The 24641-nt window shown below is 43.2% G+C and overlaps 1 protein-coding gene across 1 annotated transcript in view; it reads right to left on the bottom strand.

Moving 5' to 3' along the window:
- Positions 1 to 16443, bottom strand: part of carmil2 (capping protein regulator and myosin 1 linker 2) — a 160763-nt gene extending 144320 nt beyond the window's left edge. Inside the window, 2 exon segments of the mRNA XM_067997840.1 lie at positions 5581 to 5672; positions 16339 to 16443. Coding sequence (XP_067853941.1) covers positions 5581 to 5672; positions 16339 to 16378 — 132 coding nt within the window. The 5' untranslated portion in view covers positions 16379 to 16443.
- Between the last annotated feature and the right edge of the window lie 8198 nt (positions 16444 to 24641).

The raw sequence follows: 24641 nt of genomic DNA on the forward strand, positions 1-24641 counted from the left end.
AATCGTTAATGTAAATTGTGAACAACAGTGGTCCCAGCATCGATCCCTGTGGAACACCACTTCCCATCTTTTTCCAGTCTGAGTAGCTACCCTTAACCACAAATCTGATTGTTTCATTCCTACTCTATGGACGTCAGATAGACTAACCTATGGATAAAGTAGCTAAACATGGACAACACAATAAGAATCAATTTGATCGACAGCTTAATCAGCACCTAGCAAATTTCAACACAACAATCAGATAAAAGGTTTTCTTCTTTCCATTATGTGGTATTTTCACTACAGGAAGTGTAGTTTATCATGATTTAATATTTCAGTCTATGAACCTACATAAAGGTATCAGATCCTGAGGAATAGTTGTGTATGAAAGGAAGAACTTACATTTATTCATGTAGTACCTTTCAAAGCACTTCACAGGCAATGAAGTGTAATGACTGTTGTAATGGAGGCAGCCAATTTGCATTCAGCAAAGTCCCAGAAACAGCAATAATATAAATGCTGGTTGAGGGATAAATTTTAGGACACTGGGAGAACTCCTTTCTATTCTTCGAATAATGCAATGGGATCTTTTACATCCACCTGAGATTCCAGACAGGGCCTGGATTTAATGTCTCATTTGGAAAACAACACCTCTGACAGTGTAACATTCCCTCAGTACTGCACTGAAGTGTTAGCCTAGATTATGTGTTCATGTCTCTGGAGTAGGGCTTGAACCCACGACCTCTGACTCAGGTGCGAAAGTGCCACCACTGAGTCAAGGTTGATACTTCGTGTGTATTAACAAGCAGGCTGGTCCATTGCAGAAACAAAATAGGTGTTCTCAGTGATCTGGCATTGAGCATTGATATTCAGAATACAATCCTAATCCAGCCTTTTAAATGCCATTATAACCCTGGGTGACCCATTTAATTTACCAAAACATCAACTATGTGGGAACCGTTGAATCATTGACTAGTGAAGTATGAAAGCTCATAAATTTATTTCAGATAGCATTCATAAAATGAGTGTGAATTTTTTAAAAATCCAATTTTACATTTGAATTATGCATTCATATATTCATTTAATTGCGGGAAACTCCATTTAATTAGTTGCTTAAAATGTCTCTTACTACAATTTGCATTCCTACGACTCACTGTCACGTGATATTATTTCAAACTCAGCCCCTCCCCCTCCCAATGGCCTGGGCACAGTTGTCCAATGGAATGGCAAGACACATGATTGCAGCAACAGTTGATTTTCCGCACAGAAAATGTATGTATTTGCATACAGTGCATATGGCTGTCTGCACTGGTGTCGCAGATAAAGATCTCCAGATTCAATGTCATCATATGTTCAGATTTCTGGTCAGTACTATACGATTTAATGGCACTGGAGGTTGAAGATTGTCATTCAGACCCTGGCACGAGGGCAAGCCACATTGAACAGAAAGGGCGTAGGCATACCCATCCATTAGGTCAGTAGAATGCCTCCAGTCCAGCACGGCAGGTCAGTGTCAGGCCGCCTCGTGACACTGACAATTTAGAACCTCTCGTAGAAAGAAGTTATCAAATGTTATTACAAGATTTAAGAGATGGGGAGGGGATGAATATACTTTACATTGAAAGGACTTTTACCAACAGCTTTGTTCTCCTGTAACTTCAGCAGAACAGATCTGAAATTATTTTTGAAAAACTTTTTTCTTTTCTCCTATACCATTCCCTAATCCAAGAGGTAAAGAGGAACACAATCCTAGGCTTCTGGCAAAGACAGTCTTTGTAAGTGCTCATCGAGAGATAATGGGGGAGCAAATAGTGGTAAATTTATCACTTTTTTGTGCAGGAGCATCATCTGTACTTGTTTCCAGTCCTCTATTTCTCGGCTTCTACCGCAGAGATTGGAAACTCATCATGTTGGGGTATGTACAGCACACAACTGCACCCTCCTATCTGGTACACCATTCTGTTGTGCTGCCTGAATGCCTTCTGATGTTGTTCATTTTTAAAACATTCCTTTTGCAACTGTGTGCCTCCACATCATCTGCTGCAGCGTTGGAACATTGAGTGCACATTACCACCTTGCCTCAACCACATGTTCAGAGTGGTTAAAACCAGAGCTTTACATGCAAAGACTACTGCTATCAGCTACCATGAAAATGGCAAACCTCAGCATGTATTATTTGCATCACCAGATCCCTTAGCTCTTGCACACAAACCCCTGTCACGTATCTCACCACAGTGTGCAATTCAGCACAACTTCATTAAAGAGCACAATGAGTTCATAGTCTCTAATCTTATTTTAGATGCATAGCATTTTTGAAAGGAAAATGAAGAACAGTAATAGCATATTCTTCACTTCCCCTTGCCAATGTTTTCCCTCCTCTGTTCTCAGAAGGCATTGAATCCTCGCTAGGGTAGTTCCTTGGACACCCGCCATGCTCCAGTATCTTGCCATGTGGCAAAGAGTCATGTGTGAGACTTGACAGTGAGTCTTAGCAGACTATTTATCTGTGGGAGCACCAAAGCCCACATGCACAGACTTCCAGCAAAGCACAATTTTGAACAGTGATAAGGAGTATTTCTCCCCTCCCTAGTCTAAGGTACTGAAGCCAATTGTCCCTATTACAGTCCTGACTGAGATCAGTTAACAGTACAGACTGGCGAGGGAGTCTAGGACCTTCTGAAAGAAATTAGTGTTCGTAAAAAAAATAGTACTAGAGAGATTAATGGGACTGAAAGTCAATAAATCCCAAGGACCTGATGATCTACATCCCAGGGTTTTGAAAGAGGTGGCTGTAAAGATAATGGATGCATTGGTTGTCATCTTCCAAAATTCTATAGATTCTGGAATGGTTCCTGCAGATTGGAGGGTAGCAAATGTAACCTCACTATTTAAGAAAGGAGGGAAAGAGAAAACAAGGAACTACAGACCTGTTAGCCTGACATGAGTAGTAGGGAAAATGCTAGAATTTATTATAAAGGATGTGATAACAGGACACTTAGAAAATAATAATAGGATTTGGCAAAGTCAACATGGATTTATGAAAGGGAAATTATGTTTGACAAATCTATTGGAGTTCCTTGAGGATGCAACTAGTAGAATAGATAAGGGGGAACCAGTGGACCAGTGGATATGGTGTATTTGGATTTTCGGAAGGCTTTCGAAAAGGTCCCATACAGGAGGTTGGTGAATAAAGTTAGAGCACATGGAATTGGGGGTAATATACTGGCATGGATTGAGGATTGGTTAACAGACAGAAAACAGAGAGTAGGAATAAACGGGTCTTTTTCAGGTGGGCAGACTGTGACTAGTGGAGTACCACAGGGATCGGTGCTTGGGCCCCAGCTATTCACAATCTATATCAATGATTTGGATGAGGGGACTAAATGTAATATTTCCAAGTTTGCTGATGACACAAAACTAGGTGTGAACGTGAGTTGTGAGGAGGATGAAAAGAGGATTCAAGAGGATATAGACAGGCTAAGTGAGTGGGCAAGAACATGGCAGAGGGAATATAATGTGGAAAAATGTGAAGTTATCCACTTTGGTAGGAAAAACAGAAATGCAGAGTATTTTATAAATAGTGAGAGATTGGGAAATGTTGATGTTCAAAGGGACCTGGGTGTCCTTGTATATGAGTCACTGAAAGCTAACAAGCAGGTGCAGCAAGCAATTAGGAAGGCAAATGGTCTGTTGGGCTTTATTTCAAGAAGATTTGAGTATAGGAGTAAAGATGTCTTACTGCAATTATATAGGGCCCTGGTGAGACTGCACCTGGAGTATTGTGTACAATTTTGGTCTCCTTACCTAAGAAAGGATATATTTGACATAGAGGGAGTGCAACGAAGGTTCACCAGACTGATTCCTGGTATGGCGGGATTGTCTTATGAGGAGAGATTGAGTAGACTAGGCCTGTATTCTCTAGAGTTTAGAAGAATGAGAGGTGATCTCATTGAAACGTAGATGCAAGGAGGATGTTTCCCCTGGCTGGGGAATCTAGAACCCGGGATCACAGTATCAGAATAAGGGGTAGGCCATTTAGGACTGAGATGAGGAGAAATTTCTTCACTCAGTGGGTGGTGAATCTTTGGAATTCTCTACACCAGAGGGCTGTGGAGGCTCAGTTATTGAGTATGTTCAAAACAGAGATCGCTAGATTTCTAGATATTGAAGGCATCAAGGGAAATGGGGATAGTGCAGGAACATGGCGTTGAGGTAGAAGATCAGCCATGATCTTGTTGAATGGCGGAACAGGCTCGAGGGGCCAGATGGCCTACTTCTGTTCCTATTTCTTATGTTCTTACTTATGTTCCTGGTCTCTATGGTTCACCTATTCACTGGTGAAACTCCTGTATCTGCTTTTTGAGGGCAATTTCATACAAATGCTATAAAGTAAATACTACATAAATACTTGTGGGTAGTTTCAGAAGGCTAAAAACAAAAAGCCACTGAAATATTTTTAATTGTTTTAATGAAGAAATTTGCACGTAAAATATCTTTAGGATCCATAATGGATTACTGTTTAAGTGGCAATTACATTTCTTAATTCTAAAGACTTTAAATTATTTTTCCCATTAGTCTTTTTCTGGATTGTCGCCTTCTGATTCTAGGCTTCAGTGAAGAGGATCTGCATCACCTTGCACTCACTTGTGGGGGAGTCAAGAACTAGGGGCCATAAATATAAGATACTAATAAATCCAATAAGGAATTCAGGAGAAACTTCTTTAATCAGAGAGTGGTGAGAATGTGGAATTCACTACCACACGGAGTGGTTGTGGCGAACAGCATATATGCATTTAAGGGGAAGCTAAATACGTGCATGAGGGAGCAGGATATGTTGATAGGGCAAGATACAGTAAAATGGGAGGAGGCTTGTGTGGAGCATAAATACCAACATAGGCCTTTTGGGCCGAATGGCCTGTTTCTGTGTTGTAAAATTCTATGTAATTCTATGTAATGGTGGCCATCCAACAAAGCACATTGAAGTGAAATCCAAGGTAGAGTGTCTCCACACTGTTTATGAGGATCTCACCTTATCTTGGCATTGTGAACATTAATCAATTGCACACAACTGAGCATCTAAGGGAAGTTCAACTGAGTGTTAGCTGAGGTTGAGTCAGCCTATGGTGCACTGCCTTAACGTGTGATATTACAATTAAACACCATTCAGAATAAATGTCACCTCCCTTTTATGTTAGCAGCAATTTTTTCCCTCTCAATTTTCTTTCTTCTTACGCTAAAGGAACCAACCCTTGCTATGGTATGATTGCACATGTATGAACAGCCCACCAGTATCTCACCCAAATGGTCATCCTCCATGATTGAATCTAGACAGTGGCAAGTTATTCAACTTTGAAGAGCATCAAATCTGAGCCTTTTTCCCTTCCATACCCAAGTGACACTGAGACCAGTTGTAGCACTCCCACTTTTATCCTGGATAAGATCAGTTAACTCAGTGCAAGACAGGGATGGAACCAGGGACATTCCTAGTCTGTCTTGTGGAGTAACTGGTTTCCTCATGTTATGGCAAGGTAAAAAGGTAGTTTTAAATGTCATTATCCCACTATAAATGATGTGCATTATCTCAAACATTGATCAACATACCAATATTTTCTCTTCTGATTTACACTTTGTTGTTGATTTCACTTTCTTCATCAACTCTATTTTCTTTGGCTGCAGAATTCTAGTTACATGTTCTGTAAACAAACAAAATTCTTTGAAGCATTGATATGAGAGATTAGATTTCCCAAAATTATGAGCAGGTTGATGGACCTTCTCATGAGAAAACACAGCTGTCTAATATTGTATTTTATACATCTAATTTTGTGACTTGAAATAACAATGTAAGATAGAATGGATTGAGAAGTGACCATTCAACCATCAAACCTACTCCTTTCACAGGCCATGTACGATTTGCTGTAGCATACACTCTGAAGTCTAGCTTTTCTGATTGGCATTATTTAACACTGGCGGAAATGGGTTGCCGCCATCATTAAAATAAAGCTGATTGGAAAATCGATACTTACCAATCCACCTAATCTTCTGAAAGAGGCAACTGGTAACAACCACAAGTTAAACCTTGAAGATAAAGGTCTGGAAAATTTCTTTACAACCTCCAAAAGTACTCAAGCAAACCTGCCGGGCATTAATCCAAATAGGCGTCTTTCAGTCCTACCGTTTAGCCAGTCACTAGTCTGGGAGTTGTGTGAGAGTTGCTTCAGGTGACACATATTTTCTACTCCTCCTGTGTGGCAGTAGAAGACTTCCTTCTGACGGCTCAACTAAGATCAGGGGCCCTCCAAATAGGAAATCATGGGCACAACAAGCTAGTGGCTGGGTGCTGTATATAATCTGCTAATTGTGGGTTTTCCTGGGCAGATGGCTCAAGTTTAACGTCCAAAGTTGTGGACCCCACTGAAATGAATGGAGCAGTCCCAGGACACATGTACCCCATCGCCATCAATGCCATCATTCATGTGGATTTGAGGCGAAGGAGACCTGAAATTCTGGTTCTTTGTTGAACAGCAACTTTGAATTTTTGTAAAAAGTGACAAATATGGTTGTCTCAGCCGGATAAGGCAGTGAGTCATTGAGCCATGCAGATCAGGAAAGTCCCAGGTTTGATCATTGGTCTCTGCTGAATTACATGACCTCAGCCAGGCTGGTGGTAGGGATGCCATCATTGGCTTAAAGGATAGTGGGCAAAAGAAAAATTCAGGTTCTCACTCCAGTGAGGAAGAGTGAGCGAGTGAGAGAAAAGATAGGCAAAATGGAAAAGGAGGGGGGTGGGTGGGGGATGGCCCTGATAATAAAGGATGAGATAAAGGCAGTAGTGAGAAAGGATCTTTGCTCAGAAAATCAGGAAGTAGAATCAGTATGGGTGGAGATAAGAAATAACAAGGGGAGTAGTTTATAGGCCCCCTAACAGTAGTTATAGTGTTGGTCAGAGTGAAAATTAGGAAATTAGAGGAGCACGCAACAAGGGTAATGCAATAATCATGGGGGACTTTAACCTTCATATGGACTGAGCAAACCAAATTGGCAAAGGTAGTTTGGAGGACGAGTTCATGGAATGCATTTGAGACGGTTTTCTAGAACAATATGTCGAGGAACCAACTAGGGAACAGACTATTTTAGATCTAGTTTTGTGTAATGAGACAGAGTTAATTAGTAATTTTATAGTTAAGGATCCTCTGGGGCAGAGTGATCATAATATGATAGAATTTCATATTGCGTTTGAGAGTGATGTAGTTAAGTCCGAAACTAGAGTCTTAAATTTAAACAAAGCCAATACGTAAGCCTGAGAATTAGGAGGGTTTTTGAAATCAGCATAGGATGGCCAAGAAATTGATAAAGTGGGGGAAAATTGAATATGAGAGTAAACTAGCAAGAAATATAAAAACAGATTGTAAGAGCTTCTACAAGTAGGTAAAAAGGAAGAGAAAGTAAACTTGGTCCCTTAGAGGCAGAGACAGGAGAAATTATAATGGGGAATAGGAAATGGCAGAGACATTAAACAAATATTTTATCTCTGTTTTCACAGTAAAAGACACAAAAAACATACTGGAAATAATGGGGAACTAAGGGTCTAATGAGAGAGAAGAACTTAAAGTAATTAAGATTAGTAAAGAAAAAGTACTGGAGAAATTAATGGGACTAAAAGCCAACAAATCCCCTGGACCTGATGGCCTACATCCTAGGGTTTTAAAAGAGGTGGCTGCGGAGATAGTGGATGCAATGGTTTTGATCTTCCAGAATTCCCTAGATTCTAGAACGGTCCCCGTGGATTGGAAGGCAGCAAATGTAACCCCGCATTTCAAGAAAGGAGGGAGAGAGAAAACAGGGAATTATTGGCCAGTTAGTCTGACATCAGTAGTAGGGAAAATACTAGAATCTATTATTAAGGACATAGTAACAGGGCACTTAGAAAATTATAATATGATTAGGCAGAGTTCACACAGTTTTATCAAAGGGAAATCGTGTTTGACAAATCTATTAGAGTTTTTGAGGGTGTAACTAGCAGGGTAGATATGGGGTAAACCAGTGAATGTAGTATATTTGGATTTTCAAAGGGCATTCGATAAGGTGCCACATAAAAGATTGTTACACAAGATTAGGGCTCATGCGATTGGGGGTAATATATTAGCATGGATTGAGGATTGGTTAATGTATAGAAAAGAGTGTAGGAATAAACGGGTCATTTTCGGGTTGGCAGGTTGTAACTAGTGGGGTGCCACATAGATCAGTGCTTGGGCCTTAGCTGTTTACAATATATATCAACGACTTAGATGAGGGGACCGAGTGTAACGTATCCAAGTTTGCCGACGATACAAAGCTAGGTGGGAAAGTAAGCTGTGAGGAGGACGCAAAGAGGCTCCAAAGGGATATAGACAGATTAAGTGAGTGGGCGAGAAGATGGCAGATGGAGTACAATGTGGGGAAATGTGAAATTATCCACTTTGGTAGGAAGAATAGAAAAGTGGAATTTTTTTTTTAAAAGATGAGAGACTAAGAAATGTTGATAGTCATAGGGATTTGGGTGTCCTTGTACATGAATCACAGAAAGTTAATAGGTAGGTACAGCAAGCAATTAGGAAGGCAAATGGTATGTTTGTCTTTATTGCAAAGAATAAGGAGGTCTTGCTGCAATTATATAGGGCTCTGGTGACACCACACCTGGAGTACTGTATACAGTTTTGATCTCCTTACCTAAGGAAGGGTATACTTGCTTTAGAGGGGGTACAACGAAGGTTCACTAGATTGATTCCTGAGATGAGAGGGTTGTCCTTTGAGGTGGGATTGAGCAGAATGGGCCTACATTCTCTGACGTTTAGAAGAATGCGAGGTGATCTCATTGAAATGTATAAAATTCTTAAGGGCTTGACAGGGTAGATGCTGAGAGGCTGTTTCCCCTGGGTGGAGTGTCTAGAACTAGGGGGCATAGTCTCAAGATAAGGGGATAAGGTTGGCCATTTAGGACTGAGATGAGGAAAAATTTCTTCACTCAGTGGGTTGTGAATCTTTAGAATTCTCTACCCCAGAGGCCTGTGGATGCTCAGTCATTGAGTATATTCAAGACTGAGATCGATAGATATTTGGACACGAAGGGAATCAAGGGATATGGGGATTGGGCAGGAAAGTGGAGTTGAGGTCAATGATCAGCCATGATCTTATAAAATGGCACAGCAGGCTCAAGGGGCTGTATGACCTACTCCTGCTCCTATTTCTTATGCTCTTATGTGTACATCAACTGATGTTTAGATTGGCTTGTTTGTTATGCCCCCTGTGACAAGAGAGCTGATGTCACCTATGGAAATGTACCCAAACATGAGGGGAGGGGCTGAAGCAGGAGTAGAATTATTTTAAAAGGTTAGGTTGTTCCAGAGGAAAAATTGCAAAACATTTTTTTAATATTATCTTTTGGTATGCATGTAGATTCCGCCCCCCCACCTCACCCCCGCCCTATGCAAGACCCACACATCTGCCAACCCGTCAACATTATACTTCATTTGATTCTCCACCATTGCATTTTGTAGCTTATCGGTTGCAGGAAACTACAACAGGGAATGTATATATAATATTTATGGATCAGTTCTTGGATGAATTTTTCTCCCAACAATTACAATCCATGTTAAAATAGTGGAAAGTGACATCTCCAAGTGAGCAACTGTGTTCAGAACTGAAGACCAGAGCAACATTATTAACACCAAGGTCTTTTCTGCCAATATTTTTAAGCAGGGACATACTGTGCTGCTTTCCTACAGAAAAGCTGCCAGGTGCTCTGGTGAAGCGCCTTGGGACGTTTTACTACGTCAAAGGCGCTATTTAAATGCAAGTTGTTGTTGTTGTTGAGGCAGCCGAATGGGTTATTTTACTCTCAGTCTGTGCTGTCAAGTGTGGCATATCCATTTCTTTAAACCTTCCACTTCCTATTGCCATAACTACAAATCCTATGTTAACTAAGATTTACTAGTTATATTTACTAATTTAACATGAACTGAAATAAAATATAGAAGAGTACAGTAACTTCTCTATGTATAGTACATTTAAATATCATTAGGGTAAATGTCATTAAGATAAAGACTCCATTTGGTAATTATTTGGTCTAAGCAATGTTCTTTGGTCCCGTCATCTTTAAAAATTAACTCTTTTCTTTTAAGGGCCAATTTGAACCCTACTTGCCCAGTGGTTACAGGGCAGGCGGGAGCAGAGGGTTAAATTGGTGAGAGGACGATTCCCACTGCGTTCCTGACACGTGAGCAGCTGCCATCAATTTAACAGCGGTAATTTTTAATTCGGGAGAGGTATCCGCCAAAGGCAGATGGGGACCTCATTAAAATGTAAAATGACATCATCGGGACTCCGACGGCAATTTAACTCAAAATCGCGGAAGCCCCACCCAGTCCCGGATCCACCAGTAAAACTTAGCGGGATTGATGTGTGAGAGCTACTGAAACTCCATAAAAAGGGGCTCTCGGTTGCAGCACAGTGAATCAGAGGATTTTTTTGCTGTCTGGTTTGCCAGGAGAGTTTCCAGCTTCCTGATCACCTCAGCACCCTCAGTAAGCTTTAGCTGCTTATTATGGGTGCAATTATTGCTACTTTATTCTGGATGGAGGAACACTTAAAGAAGGAGGAGCAGCAGCAGCAACAGCCTCAGCAACCAGCAGCAGCTGGGCCTCTCAGAAAGCAGCAGGTGAGGGGGGTTTTCATAAGAAGTCATACCCAGCAGACAGGGTGTACAGGCCAAGAGTCTCTTTCTTGGACCTGTCTGTGTAGCAGTGCAGGAGGAGGCTACGTTTCTCCAAGCAGGCTGTCTCAGACCTTTGCAACCTCCTGCAAAGACCTGTTGCCTGCTGTACCATGGGAGGAGGGCATGCTTTTCCGGTGGCTTTCAAAGTCACCACATCCCTTAACTTCTTCACCACTGGCTCCTTTCAGTCTGCTACAGGGGACATCAGCTGCATTTCCCAGTCTGCAGTACACAGCCGCAGTAAGCAGGTCACCAGGGCTGAGCAGTACATCATCTTCCCCATTGACCTCAGCAGTCAACAGGACAGAGCTCAAGGATTTGCAGCAGTGGCTGGCTTCCCTCACATGAAAGGCGTAATTGACTGCATACACATTGCTATCGGGGCACCGGAACACGAGCCAGCAGCATTCATCAATAGAAAAGGCTACCACTCCTTTAATGTTCAGCTAGCGGTCGATCACAGGAACACTGTCATGCAGGTTTGTGCGAGGGACCCAGAGAGCTGCCATGATGCATTTATCCCGAGACAGTCTACCACCTTCCCAATATTCGACCCTGTGAAAAACGTGGCAGGATGGCTGCTGGGGGACAAACGATACTCCCTATGGACATGGCTAATGACACCTCTGCACAACCCACTAGGCCTGAACAGATATAATAGAAGCCGCGGGAAAACCAGGATCATCATTGAACATACCATAGGGAAGCTGAAGCAGAGTTTCCCTTTCTAGATTAGTTGGGTGGGGTGGGGGCTCCCTAAATTATACTCCAGATAGACTTTCATTGTGTTATGCTGCATAACCTTGCATTACAGAGAGGCCTGCATTTAGAGGAGGCAGGGCAGTGGCAGCCCACATTTAGTGAATGTACACCTATGTGTTATGCCTTCCCTAAAGCACTTTATAGCCAATGAAGTACTTTTTGAAGTGTAGTCCCTGTTATAACGTAGAAAACGCAGCAGCCAAGGTCCCACAAACAGCAGTGAAATAATGACCAGATAATCTGATTTAGCAATGTTGGTTTAGGAATAAACATTGGCAAGGACACAGGGAGAACTCCCCTGGTCTTCTTCGAATAGTGCCATGGGATCTTTTACGTCCACCTGAGAGAACAGACAGGACCTCATCTGAAAGACAGTACCTCCGACAGCACTCCCACAGTACTGCACTGAAGTGTAAGCCTAGATGATGTGCTCAAATCTCAGGAGTGGGACTTGAACCCATGACCTTCTGACTCAGAGGCAAAAGTGCTACCACTGAGCCATGGCTGATATACACCTATATGCATGAGTTTCATAAAATATAATTGTGAATGTACACCTATAAGGATAATAGCTTCATAAAATGTGAATGTATAAATCTTGAGAAACCATTAAAACAGCTTAAATAAAAAATGTTAATTAACATAACAACAACAGTTTCTGTTGTGAAAAAAATCTTTTAATTTCTAGTTTTGCATGAAGTTGATTAATTATATTTATGTTTTGCACTTTAGTCAGGCAAATTGAGCGATCATTAAAGATATTATTAATTTTTCTCCCAGTATTTAAGGACCTTCTTTCACCTTCCCTTCCTTGAAAGGAAAAGATTTGCAGGGTTACGGGGATAAGGCGGGGGAGTGGGAATAGCTGGATTGCTCTTGTATAGAGCCGGCACGGACCCAATGGGCTGAATGGCCTCCTTCCGTGTTGTAACCTTTCTATGATTCTATGATTCCCACCCGCTTTCATTCTATATTAATGTCACCTGCCTTTTCTCTCTGCTGGGTACCTGCCTATGTCACTCTGAACTGGCTGCCAGCTGTGCTGGCATTCCAATTTTCCCTCCCTTCTTGTGGAGAGGTGCCTCGCTTTGATTCTGCAGCTGTTGTTGATAGCATTGTCAGGAGGCAGAACACACTATGTGGGAAATTGCAAATCTGTGCCTCATCACTCCCTGGCACTGTGCCACCATGCAACCCAGATTGCTGTCATATGTTGTTATCATTATATGCATCACTATATATAAGATAGCCAACTGGATGGTACAATGGAAGTCACGAGCTTACATCAGGTACAGAATTTTCACATTTCTGCGTGCAGTGAAAGCTATACAAGGCAATCCTGATATATGTAGACTGCTGCCAATGCAGTTTGTTACAATTATTGGTACAGCTGGCCCTGCTACATCAAAATATGAATGAAAGAAACTATGTCCATCCAACATTGTGAAACAAGCATAGATGGTGAGACAAGATCTCACCTTGTAAAAGCAACAGTCATCTCCAAGGAGCTGAACAAGACATAGGGGGAATTTTAAACCATTATAGTCAGTGGAAAGAAATTGCAGATTGTGTGAATGCCAGGACATGGCTGCAATGCTGGAAGAATGTCAATGGTCTCACTAGAGTTATTAAGGTAAGAGTAATGCTCTTTTCCTCTATGCTCACAGCCACACCACTTACAGCCTCACTAATCACAGGACTCCAAGCACTCAAGATTCCCTTACCCCGGTTCCCTTCACTCTCCTACAATCACTGCAGTACACTTCACCACACCTCCTTCTCCTCATAGTCACACACTCACCACTATTACAACCCTCACTCACCCACAACTCACCCTTTACACACAGACTATTAGATATTCCAGGTGCATTCTCAAAACTCCTCACAAGACTCTCACTAACACACTCCCTTCTTTCTTGCAGAAGGTCGCACACAACTCCAGGACAGCAGGCTGTCCTCGGAGGAGGATGAGCCCGCCTGCACACGCTCTGCCCCCTCAAAGAAATTGGGCTTGCCATCATGGGCAGGGGTAGAGTCGAGGCTATGGCAACTAGCAACGCTGGAGGAGACGTCGAGTAGGGTTTCTTCATGCGAAATCCTCTTTGTCCCTTCTGGCTTCTATCACACCCTACACATTCTGCATAAAATCATAGAAATTTCCAGCACAGAAGGAGGCCATTCGGCCCATCGTATCTGTGCCAGACAAAAAACACAACGAGCTGCAGATGCTTTCACCACCCACTTCTCTCTCCCTGCTCTCCTTTCAGCCCACCAGCTAACCCAAGTACCTCTCTTTCATTTCAGGTACTGAGAATGTGGAAGCCCGTGTGCCAGTGGAAGAGAAGGCGAGCCTTCAGGAAGATGCACCGTCACTTGATCTGACTCTGGCAAGCACCAGCTCAGAGACTGGCACAATGCAGACTTTAGAGGCTAGGTTAGAGGAGGTGTCTACATGTGGTGACTCACCGGGCACATGGGAGCGGGAGTTAGGGCAGGGGGATAGGACGCCACAGGTGCCAACGCGCCAAAGGTCAAGGTCGCATACTAGTTCTGCTGCAGAGGACTCAGATGACTTTGAGAGCTCAGGTTACAAAAGAAGGCTAATGGGCATCTACCAGGTGCACCGGGCAGCCTGCCAGAGAGCTTGTATACAATGTCACGGAGCATGGAGGAGTCCAGCTCCAACTTGTCTCAAGGCTTTGTGTAGAGCATGGAGATCATTCTGTCCAATATGGACTGAGCGGTCAACTCCATTAACAGCACAGTGGCACCCACCATGGTGGAACCTCTGCTGACAGCTCTAACGGATTCCATGGCACAGATTGTTGCCATGGAAGCTCAGACAGCTGCTACGGCAGCTCACACTGTTGCCGTGCAATCTAAGGTGGCTGCCATCTTGGCTCTGGGGGCCAATGTCGACAGGGGGCTACAAAGCATCACAGCAGTCCTGCACTCTGTTCTCACACAGAGTCATAGGAATGCTCAGGTGCTCTCCCAGGAGAGTGGCCTTGACTCCCTCGGAGAGGAACCTGCTGTCCTCTCTAAGGATGACAGCATGTCTGCTCCCCTGCCAGACACTCCGCCTGTGCCCTTGTTAGTGACACACAGCCAGCCAGACCAGACTCCTCCGGCCCCACGCTGAGATGCTGCAGTCTGCAGCTGGGCCCTCTATGCCCAGAACTGCTCGAGGCTGACCTCCACGGCCATCTTGTTTCCTCAATGGATGCTCAGCAGTCTTCCACCTCCCAAGCTGCAGCCACTAGAGAAGCACTTTGTAGGAGCTTGAGGATACGGAAAGGAGCACACCAAACAGGCACTAAGGGCTGGCACAAGGGTGATTCTTAATTATTTCTGTGATCTATTAGAAAGCAAGAACTTACATTTATATAGCGCCTTTTATGACCTTGCGTGTCCCAAGGTGCTTTATAACCAGTGAAGTACTTTTGACATATATTAGATAGAGATGCAATTGAGTTGATTGATAAATTTGTTTTTTGTTCTGGATTTGGTGTTGGTGTTTATATTTGTAATGAAGTAAATCTGAACTGAAGGAAGGCAATTGGATGGTGGTTGTAAGGTAAGTGGTAAGGATTGTGGTACTGTTGGTGAGCTGATTTAGGTGAAGTGCTCCTCGATGAACTGCTCTCAGAGCTCAGGCATGGAGGGGCACTGCCTCTCCTCCTCCTGCACTTGTTGCTGCCCAGGTGGTGGTAAAGGCTTGACCCTCATGATGGCGAAGTTGTGGAGCATGCAACAGACAACCACAAATCTGGGTACCCGCCAATTGTTTGCTCGATGGTGTTTCTATTTGCAGGCCAGCTCTGCAGCTGTGCACGGGTTTCTGACTGGAGCCATGAGCCATGTCCGGAGTGGATAGCCCTTGTCGCCCAATAGCTAGCCTGGAACTTTGCGGCCTGGTTGGAATAAAAGCGGTGCAGAGGACTCCGCAGGATGATAGAGTCATGACTACGGCCAGGATAGCGAGCACTTCCAGGTGGAAGCGTGCAAGCATTTCCTGCTTGGCATATTGGGACCTTAGGCCGGTTAGCGCCCGATTTCTAGGCCAACATATTAAAATGTGGTTACACAGTCACTAATTTACAGAAGGCAATTAGTAACATTAAATATCGTTCACGATTTTAAAAATATGTTTAAATCTTCCCTGAATGATACTAAAGACATTACAAACTAAACAATGTTTAAATTGTGCCCATTTTGCTTTAATAACTATTTTCAGTGAAAATTCTTTCACAATACATTCATCATGTCGATCTCCAGCAGTGTCTTTCAGGGCCCACATTACAGATATCTCATGACACATGTGATCCACACAGCTATGGGGGCAAGCAATCCCACATTCCAGGTAAAAAGGCTATTAAAAGTAACACAATATAACCTTCAAGCTGATTATATCCTCAAAGTGCTGACAAAAGGTTCATGTCGATAGACAGAGTTTTAAAGATTTCTGCTCACCAAGTGAACATTTCATTAAAACTTATTTGCCCAGCTCTAGACAACATTATTCTCATCTTTTTATAAAACAAATATACATGGATGTGCTCCAGTTGAAACAAAACCAAATAAAAAGTTTTCTCATCACATTGCATGTCACATTATTTAGTTCTTTAGATAGATCTGCTTGGCTCATTGACTTTACAGGTGTTACTTGTGGGCGATACAGACCGAATCATATGCCGCATGCTTGTCTTCTGTTTGATTTGTGTTTTCAAGAGAAGGGTGACATTCTGCACCAATAAAACTGAAATGAAAGACCGTGTAGGAATCTAAAGAGGGTACACACAAAAATTAAGTCTTCTTTTAGGATTAACAAGAATCAAAACCATTACCTTGTAGCTCTTCTGAAATATCTTGACTAGAAGTAGCCATTTCTGCAACGACAGCCTTAGTGATTGTGCAGGTACTGTGAACGAGAGAAATACTAATTAAAAGCAGCTACACATCCTGCTGCAGTAACCACACTACATTAAGAGGAAGCAGCCCTCAATGGAAATACAACAAATGATCCAGCAAGAATATCTCAAGAAATTTAATTGACGTGTTTTATTATTAATATTTATCTATATATGATTTATCTATATAATATATTTACTGCCATTATTGTTTGTATTTAACTAAACTGATATTTTAACCTGTAGATACCAAAAACTCACTCATGCAAAATATAGCCAGAGGCACTATAACTGAGGTAATTAATATTGAAACAGAATTCATTTTTTTTGTAACTGTTAGTGACAGCTTTCAAAACTAACAATAATACACATATTACTGCCCTTCATTTTGCTCCTGCAAATTACAGGTTCATTTCCAATTTTATTTCAGTTGGTTGCAGGAAATGTTCACCACTGAAACATCATGCAGAAGGTTAACAAAACATGAGGCATAGCAAGAGTTTGAACCTAAGTGATGTGGGTGTTAACTGCAGTGTCACTGGGCGACACTATCACACAAGAGCAAAGAAGGAGCAGTCATGTACACAAAGGAACATCAATAAAATAACACGATGAATGGATAGAGATAGACGTGGAATGTATAAAGAATAATGGATAGCCTGAGTAATATTGTACAGCAGTAAGCTAATCAAGAGGGTTTAGATCCAGTTATAACCATCGTCTGAAACCTAGATTAGACTACTGCCTTGAAATCACTCCTTGGTCTATGGCACTTCAGTTTGACAAGTGCGAGTCCAAATAAGGTAATGGAGGGTGGGGGTCAATTCTTTAGTGCCGGCAGGAGCTGTAAGTGCTCATGCTCTCACTGCACTCCACACCCTTGATGTATTCATAATGATTATGTTATTGCAATTCATTACTGGGGAATTCTATATCCATCTTACACTATAACTATTTAAAAGTTATTTACAATATTAAAACTACATAATGATGTGATGTTTTTGAGTCTTTGTTAACCTTTTCACTGCTGGTATGTCCACTAGGTCTCCTAAGCCCTTCCACTGACTTTTGTAAAGATTTCATGGTATTCGTGTTAGACCATTTGTTATAGTTAATAATGTCTGTCAGATAGTTGAATGTCTGTAATGTAGATTGTTAAATTCATAACAGCGTTAAATATATCAATAACACAAAACAGACTTTTCTTGGAAAACATTTTATGTAAAATTTTAATGTATATTTAAAATCAAAAACCTGCAGCCACAACACTGCCCCACCACCCGACAGACTGCCTGAGCCACAGACACTGACCACACACACTGGCCCACCACCCCACAGTCAGTCCTGCAGCCACACAATCTTCCTAAGTAGGCAGTCACTCAGTCACTTTTAATGTATCTTAGAATTATTTTTTGCTTACCTGAAACTTGATGGTCTTGTCCTGTCTTGATGGTCTTAACCTGTAGATACCAAAAACTCACTCATGCAAAATATAGCCAGAGGCACTATAACTGAGGTAATTAATATTGAAACAGACTAGGTTTTATCATTTTATTCCCAAACATTTTAACTGTCACTTTACAAAACATCTGGTACTTTCTTTGAACATACGAATATTAAAAAAAAGTAGACAGGACAAGACCATCAAGTTTCAGGTAAACAAGTATCTTACTTGCTGTCTCTTCAGGCCTTGAATCCTCAACTCCTCTTCATTGTCAAAATAAAAAATAATGAATTTTTTACTCTAGCGTTTCCTCTACCACTACTGCTCTCATTTCTCTTAATGAGTGCATAGAAGAATGAAAGTATATGAAATCATTGCCGAATCCCACACCATCAACATCCTGGGGGTCACCATTGACCAGAAACTTAACTGGACCAGACACATAAATACAGTGGCTACAAGAGTAGGTCGGAGGCTGGGTATTCCGAGGCGAGTGACTCACCTCCTTACTCCCCAAAGCCTCTCCACATCTACAAGGCACAAGTCAGGAGTGTGATGGAATACTCTCCACTTGCCTGGATGAGTGCAGCTCCAACAACACTCAAGAAGCTCGACACCATCCAGGACAAAGCAGCCCGCTTGATTGGCACCCCATCCACCACCCTAAACATTCACTCCCTTCACCAACGGCGCACCGTGGCTGCAGTGTGTACCATCCACAGGATGTACTGCAGCAACTCGCCAAGGCTTCTTTGACAGCACCTCCCAAACCTGCGACCTCTACCAACTAGAAGGACAAGGGCGGCAGGCACATGGGAACAAAACCACCTGCACGTTCCCCTCCAGGTCACACGTCATTCCGACTTGGAAATACATTGCCGTTTCTTCATCTTCGCTGGGTCAAAATCCTGGAACTCCCTTCCTAACAGCACTGTGGGAGAACCTTCACCACACGGACTGCAGCGGTTCAAGAAGGCGGCTCACCACCACCTTCTCAAGGGCAATTAGGGATGGGCAATAAATGCTGGCCTTGGCAGCGACGTCCACATCCCATGAACGAATAAAAAAAATTGAGATTTCGATCGGCTGACACCACATGAAGGCTTTGTTGAGCGCATCAATAGGGGGTTTGTTAGAGTTTGACCTGATTGCTTTCTCAATGCAACAGGTCAAAACTTGATGTAGTTTTTGTGTGTAGAAATAATAACAGTACTGCAGTACATGGTGGGGAACTTTGTCCCAGTGAGTTATCTCATCAGCAGCAAGCAAAGGTTTGGAAAAACAAAGAAAAGTTGTTGACACATGTCTTGCCTTATTAGGTGATTTTCAAATAAAATTGTTGGACTATAACTTGGTGTTGTAAAATTGTTTACAATTGTCAACCCCAGTCCATCACCGGCATCTCCACATCTTGCCTTATTAGGAAGTGCATCCAGTTTGAAGGGCCAATAAAAATATTAGATTATGTCATAGGTGTAATCTTTCGCAAATGCAGTAAATGATCAAAAATAAATAGCATATTTTACCAGTTGTATTGGGAAAAGGCATCTAGTAGGTATCTCAAGACTAGGTTTTATCATTTTATTCCCAAACATTTTAACTGTCACTTTACAAAACATCTGGTACTTTCTTTGAACATACGAATATTAAAAAAAAGTAGACAGGACAAGACCATCAATCCCACTCGACCAGGACATGGTGCAGCCACGTTCACCATCAATCCCACTCGACCCGGACATGGTGCAGCCACGTTCACCATCAATCCCACTCGACCTGACCATGGTGCAGCCATGTTCACCATCAATCCCACTCGACCTGACCATGGTGCAGCCATGTTCACCATCAATCCCACTCGACCTGACCATGGTGCAGCCACGTTCACCATCAATCCCACTCGACCCGGACATGGTGCAGCCACGTTCACCATCAATCCCACTCGACCTGACCATGGTGCAGCCACGTTCACCATCAATCCCACTCGACCCGGACATGGTGCAGCCACGTTCACCATCAATCCCACTCGACCCGGACATGGTGCAGCCACGTTCACCATCAATCCCACTCGACCCGGACATGGTACAGCCATGTTCACCATCAATCCCACTCGACCTGACCATGGTGCAGCCATGTTCACCATCAATCCCACTCGACCTGACCATGGTGCAGCCATGTTCACCATCAATCCCACTCGACCTGACCATGGTGCAGCCATGTTCACCATCAATCCCACTCGACCCGGACATGGTGCAGCCATGTTCACCATCAATCCCACTCGACCCAGACATGGTGCAGCCACATTCACCATCAATCCCACTCGACCTGACCATGGTGCAGCCACGTTCACCATCAATCCCACTCGACCCGGACATGGTGCAGCCACGTTCACCATCAATCCCACTCGACCCGGACATGGTGCAGCCACGTTCACCATCAATCCCACTCGACCTGACCATGGTGCAGCCATGTTCACCATCAATCCCACTCGACCCAGACGTGGTGCAGCCATGTTCACCATCAATCCCACTCAACCCAGACATGGTGCAGCCATGTTCACCATCAATCCCACTCAACCCAGACATGGTGCAGCCATGTTCACCATCAATCCCACTCGACCCAGACATGGTGCAGCCATGTTCACCATCAATCCCACTCAACCTGACCATGGTGCAGCCACATTCACCATCAATCCCACTCGACCCAGACATGGTGCAGCCACGTTCACCATCAATCCCACTCAACCCAGACATGGTGCAGCCATGTTCACCATCAATCCCACTCAACCTGACCATGGTGCAGCCACATTCACCATCAATCCCACTCGACCCAGACATGGTGCAGCCATGTTCACCATCAATCCCACTCGACCCAGACATGGTGCAGCCATGTTCACCATCAATCCCACTCGACCCAGACATGGTGCAGCCACGTTCACCATCAATCCCACTCGACCCAGACATGGTGCAGCCATGCTCACCATCAATCCCACTCAACCTGACCATGGTGCAGCCACATTCACCATCAATCCCACTCGACCCGGACATGGTGCTGCCACATTCTGCCATCAATCCGGTCCATTATCATGCGATTTCTTGAAGATGCAAAAAAAAAAACCTGTGGCCAATTTAGGAGAAACTCTTGGAAATTCCTCTCAGTCCCCTAAGGCATTCAAAAAGCTCCAGGAAAGCACAGTAACTCGTGTGTTTCACTGCCCTGCAATTTAGCCTTTATAATTGAAATGCTATCTCTTAGGAACACGTCCCGCTCCCTTTCTAAGGGCTGCAGGGAATCCAAATTCACCGCATGCTTCGGTAATCTGTTCTAGAGGTGGATGACTCTTTGTGAAAATAACTACTTCCTAATATCCCTGTTCAAAAAAGGGAAGAGGGATAAACCTGGCAATTACAGGCCACTCAGCTTAATGTCAGTGGTGTGGAAGATTTGAGAGACAATAATCAGGGACAAAATTAATTGGCACTTGGAAAAGTATGGGCTAATAAAAGAAAGTCAGCATGGATCCGTTAAAGGAAAATCGTGTTTGACTAACTTGATTGAGTTCTTTGATGAAGTAACGGGGAGGGTTGATGAGGGTAGTGCGGTTGGTGTTGTGTATATGGATTTTTAAAGGGCATTTGATAAAGTAACAAATAATAGACTTGATAGCAAAAGTAAAGGCCATGGAATTAAAGGGACAGTGGCAGCATGGATACAAAATTGACTAACGGACAAAAAGCAGACAGTAATGGTGAATAGTTGTTTTTCAGACTGGAGGGAAGTATACAGTGGTGTTCCCCAGTGGTCAGTATTAGGACCACTGCTCTTTTTGATATATATTAATGACCTAGACTTGGGTATAGAGGATGTAATTTCAAAGTTTGCAGATGATACAAAACTTGGAAATGTAATGAACAATGTGGAGGATAGTAATAGACTGGTGAAATGGGCAGACATATTGACAGATGAAATTTAACGCAGAGAAGTGTGAAGTGATACATTTTGATAGGAAGAACGAGGAGAGGCAACTTAAACTAAATGGTACAATTTTAAAGGGAGTGCAGAAACCAAGAGACCTAGGAATGTATGGTTTCGGTAGCATAGTGGTTATGTTACTGGACTAGTAATTCAGAATCATGAGTTCAAATCCTACCACAGCAGCTGGGGAATTTAAATTTAATTAAATAAAAATCTGGAATAAAAAAACCGAGTATCACTAATGGTGGCAATAACGGATTGTCGTTAAAATCCCATCTGGTTCACTAATGTCCTTTAGGGAAGGAAACCTGGCGTCCTTATCCGGTCAGGCCTATATTTGACTCCAGACCCACAGCAATGTGGTTGATTCTTAATTGGCCTCTGTTGAAATGGCCGAGCAAGCCACTTAGTTGTACAACTTGCATACAGAAAGTCATAATAAGGCACCAGACACGACAAAAGCAAACTGCAAAGTGCTCTTGTGCCAAAATTGGGAGAGCTCCTGACAACGTGGAAAATTGCCCACGTATGTCCTGTCCACAAAAAGGACAAATCCAATCCGGCCAATTACCGCCCCATCAGTCTACTCTCAATCATCAGCAAAGAGATGGAAGGTGTCGTCGACGGTGCTATCAAGCGGCACTTACTCACAAATAACCTGCTACCGATGCTTAGTTTGGGTTCCGCCAGGACTACTCGGCTCCAGATCTCATTACAGCCGTAGTCCAAACATGGACAAAAGAGCTGAATGCCAGAGGTGAGGTGAGAGTGACTGCCCTTGACATCAAGGCAGCATTTGACCGAGTATGGTACCAAGGAGCCCTAGTAAAATTGAAGTCAATGGGAATCAGGGGGAAAACTCTCCAGAGTCATTCCTAGCACAAAGAAAGATGGTAGTGGTTGTTGGAGGCCAATCATCTCAGCCCCAGGACACTGCTGCAGGAGTTCCTCAAGACAGTGTCCTAGGCCCAACCATCTCCAGCTGTTTCATCAATGACCTTCCCTCCATCGTAAGGTCAGAAATGGGGACGTTCGCTGATGATTGCAGTGTTCAGTTCTATTCGTGACCCCTCAGATAATGAAGCAGTCAGTGCCTGCTTCGCTCACCACCTGCCGCAGGCCCAGTCTGGCAGCTATGTCCTTCAGGACGCAGCCAGCTCGGTCAGTAGTGGTGCTACCGAGTCACTCTTGGTGATGGACATTGAAGTCCCCCACCCACAGTATATTCTGTGCCCGTGCTTCCTCCAAGTGGTGCTCAACATGGAGGAGGACTGATTCATCAGCTGAGGGAGGGCAGTAGGTGGTAATCATCAGGACCTTTCCTTGCCCATGTTTGACCTGATGCCATGAGATTTCATGAGGTCTGGAGTCAATGTTGAGGACTCCCAGGGCCACTCCCTCCTGACTGTATACCTCTATACCGCCAGCTCTGGTGGGTCTGTCCTGCCGGTGGGAGAGGACATATCCAGGGATGGTGATAGAAGAGTCTGGGACGTTGGCTGAAAGGTATGTTTCTGTGAGTATGGCTATGTCAGGCTTTTGCTTGACTAGTCTGTGGGATAGCTCTCCCAATTTTGGCACAAGACCCCAGATGTTAGCGAGGAGGACTTTGCAAGTTCAACTGGGCTTGGTTTGCCTTTGCCGTGTTCCGGTGCCTAGTGGTCCAGTTTTATGCTTATTATGACTTTTTGTAGCGAGATTGTACAACCGAGTGGCTTGCAAGGCCATTTCGGAGGGCGATTAAGAATCAACCACATTGCTCTGGGTCTGGAGTCACATATAGGCCAGACCGGGTAAGGGTGGCAGGTTTCCTTCCCTAAAGGGCATTAGTGAATTAGATGGGTTTTTACAACAATCCGGTAGTTTCATGGCCACCATTACTGATACCAGATTTTTTTTATTCCAGATTTTTTTTTGTTTAATTAATTGAATTTAAATTCCCCTGCTGCCATGGTGGGATTTGAACTCATAACTCCGGATTATTAGTCCAGGCCTCTGGATTACTAGTCCAAGTAACATAACCACAATGCTACTGTACCCAATGTAACCCTATTATAAATAGAGGCATAGAGTACAAAAGCAAGGAAGTTATGCTAAATCTTTATAAAACACTGGTTCGTCCTCTGCTGGAGTATTGTGTTCAATTCTGGGCACCACACTTTAGGAAGGATGAAAAGACCACAGAGAAGGTGCAGAACAGATTTACTAGAATGATTCCAGGGATGAGGGACTTTAGTTACATGGATAGACTAGAGAAGCTGGGGTTGTTCTCCTTAGAACAGAGAAGGTTGAGAGGAGATTTGATAGAGGTGTTCAAAATCATGAACAGTTTTGATAGAGTAAATAAGGAAAAACTGTTTCCAGTGGCAGAAGACTCGATAACCAGAGGATACAGATTTAAAGTGATTGGCAAAAGAACCAAAAGCGACATGAGGAAACATTTTTTTACGCAGCGAGTTGTAATAATCTGAAATTCACTGCCTGGAAGGGTGGTGGAAAGAGATTCACTGGTAACTTTCAAAAGGGAATTAGATAAGTACTTATCATAGATTCATAGTAGCTACAGCACAGGAGGAGGCCATTTGGCCCATCAAGTCTGTGCTGGCTCTTTGAAAGAGCTATCCCAATTAGTCCCATTCTCCTGCGGTTTCCGCAAAGCCCTGTAAATTTTTCCCTTCAAGTATTTATCCAATTCCCTTTTGAAAGTCACTATTGAACCTGCTTCCACCACCCTTTCAGGCAATGCATTCCAGATCATTACAACTTGCTGCATAAAAAAATGTTTCTTCATGTCGCCTCTGGCTCTTTTACCAATCACCTTAAATCC

Source organism: Heptranchias perlo, chromosome 16, assembly GCF_035084215.1.
Source record: "Heptranchias perlo isolate sHepPer1 chromosome 16, sHepPer1.hap1, whole genome shotgun sequence".
NCBI lineage: Eukaryota > Metazoa > Chordata > Chondrichthyes > Hexanchiformes > Hexanchidae > Heptranchias > Heptranchias perlo.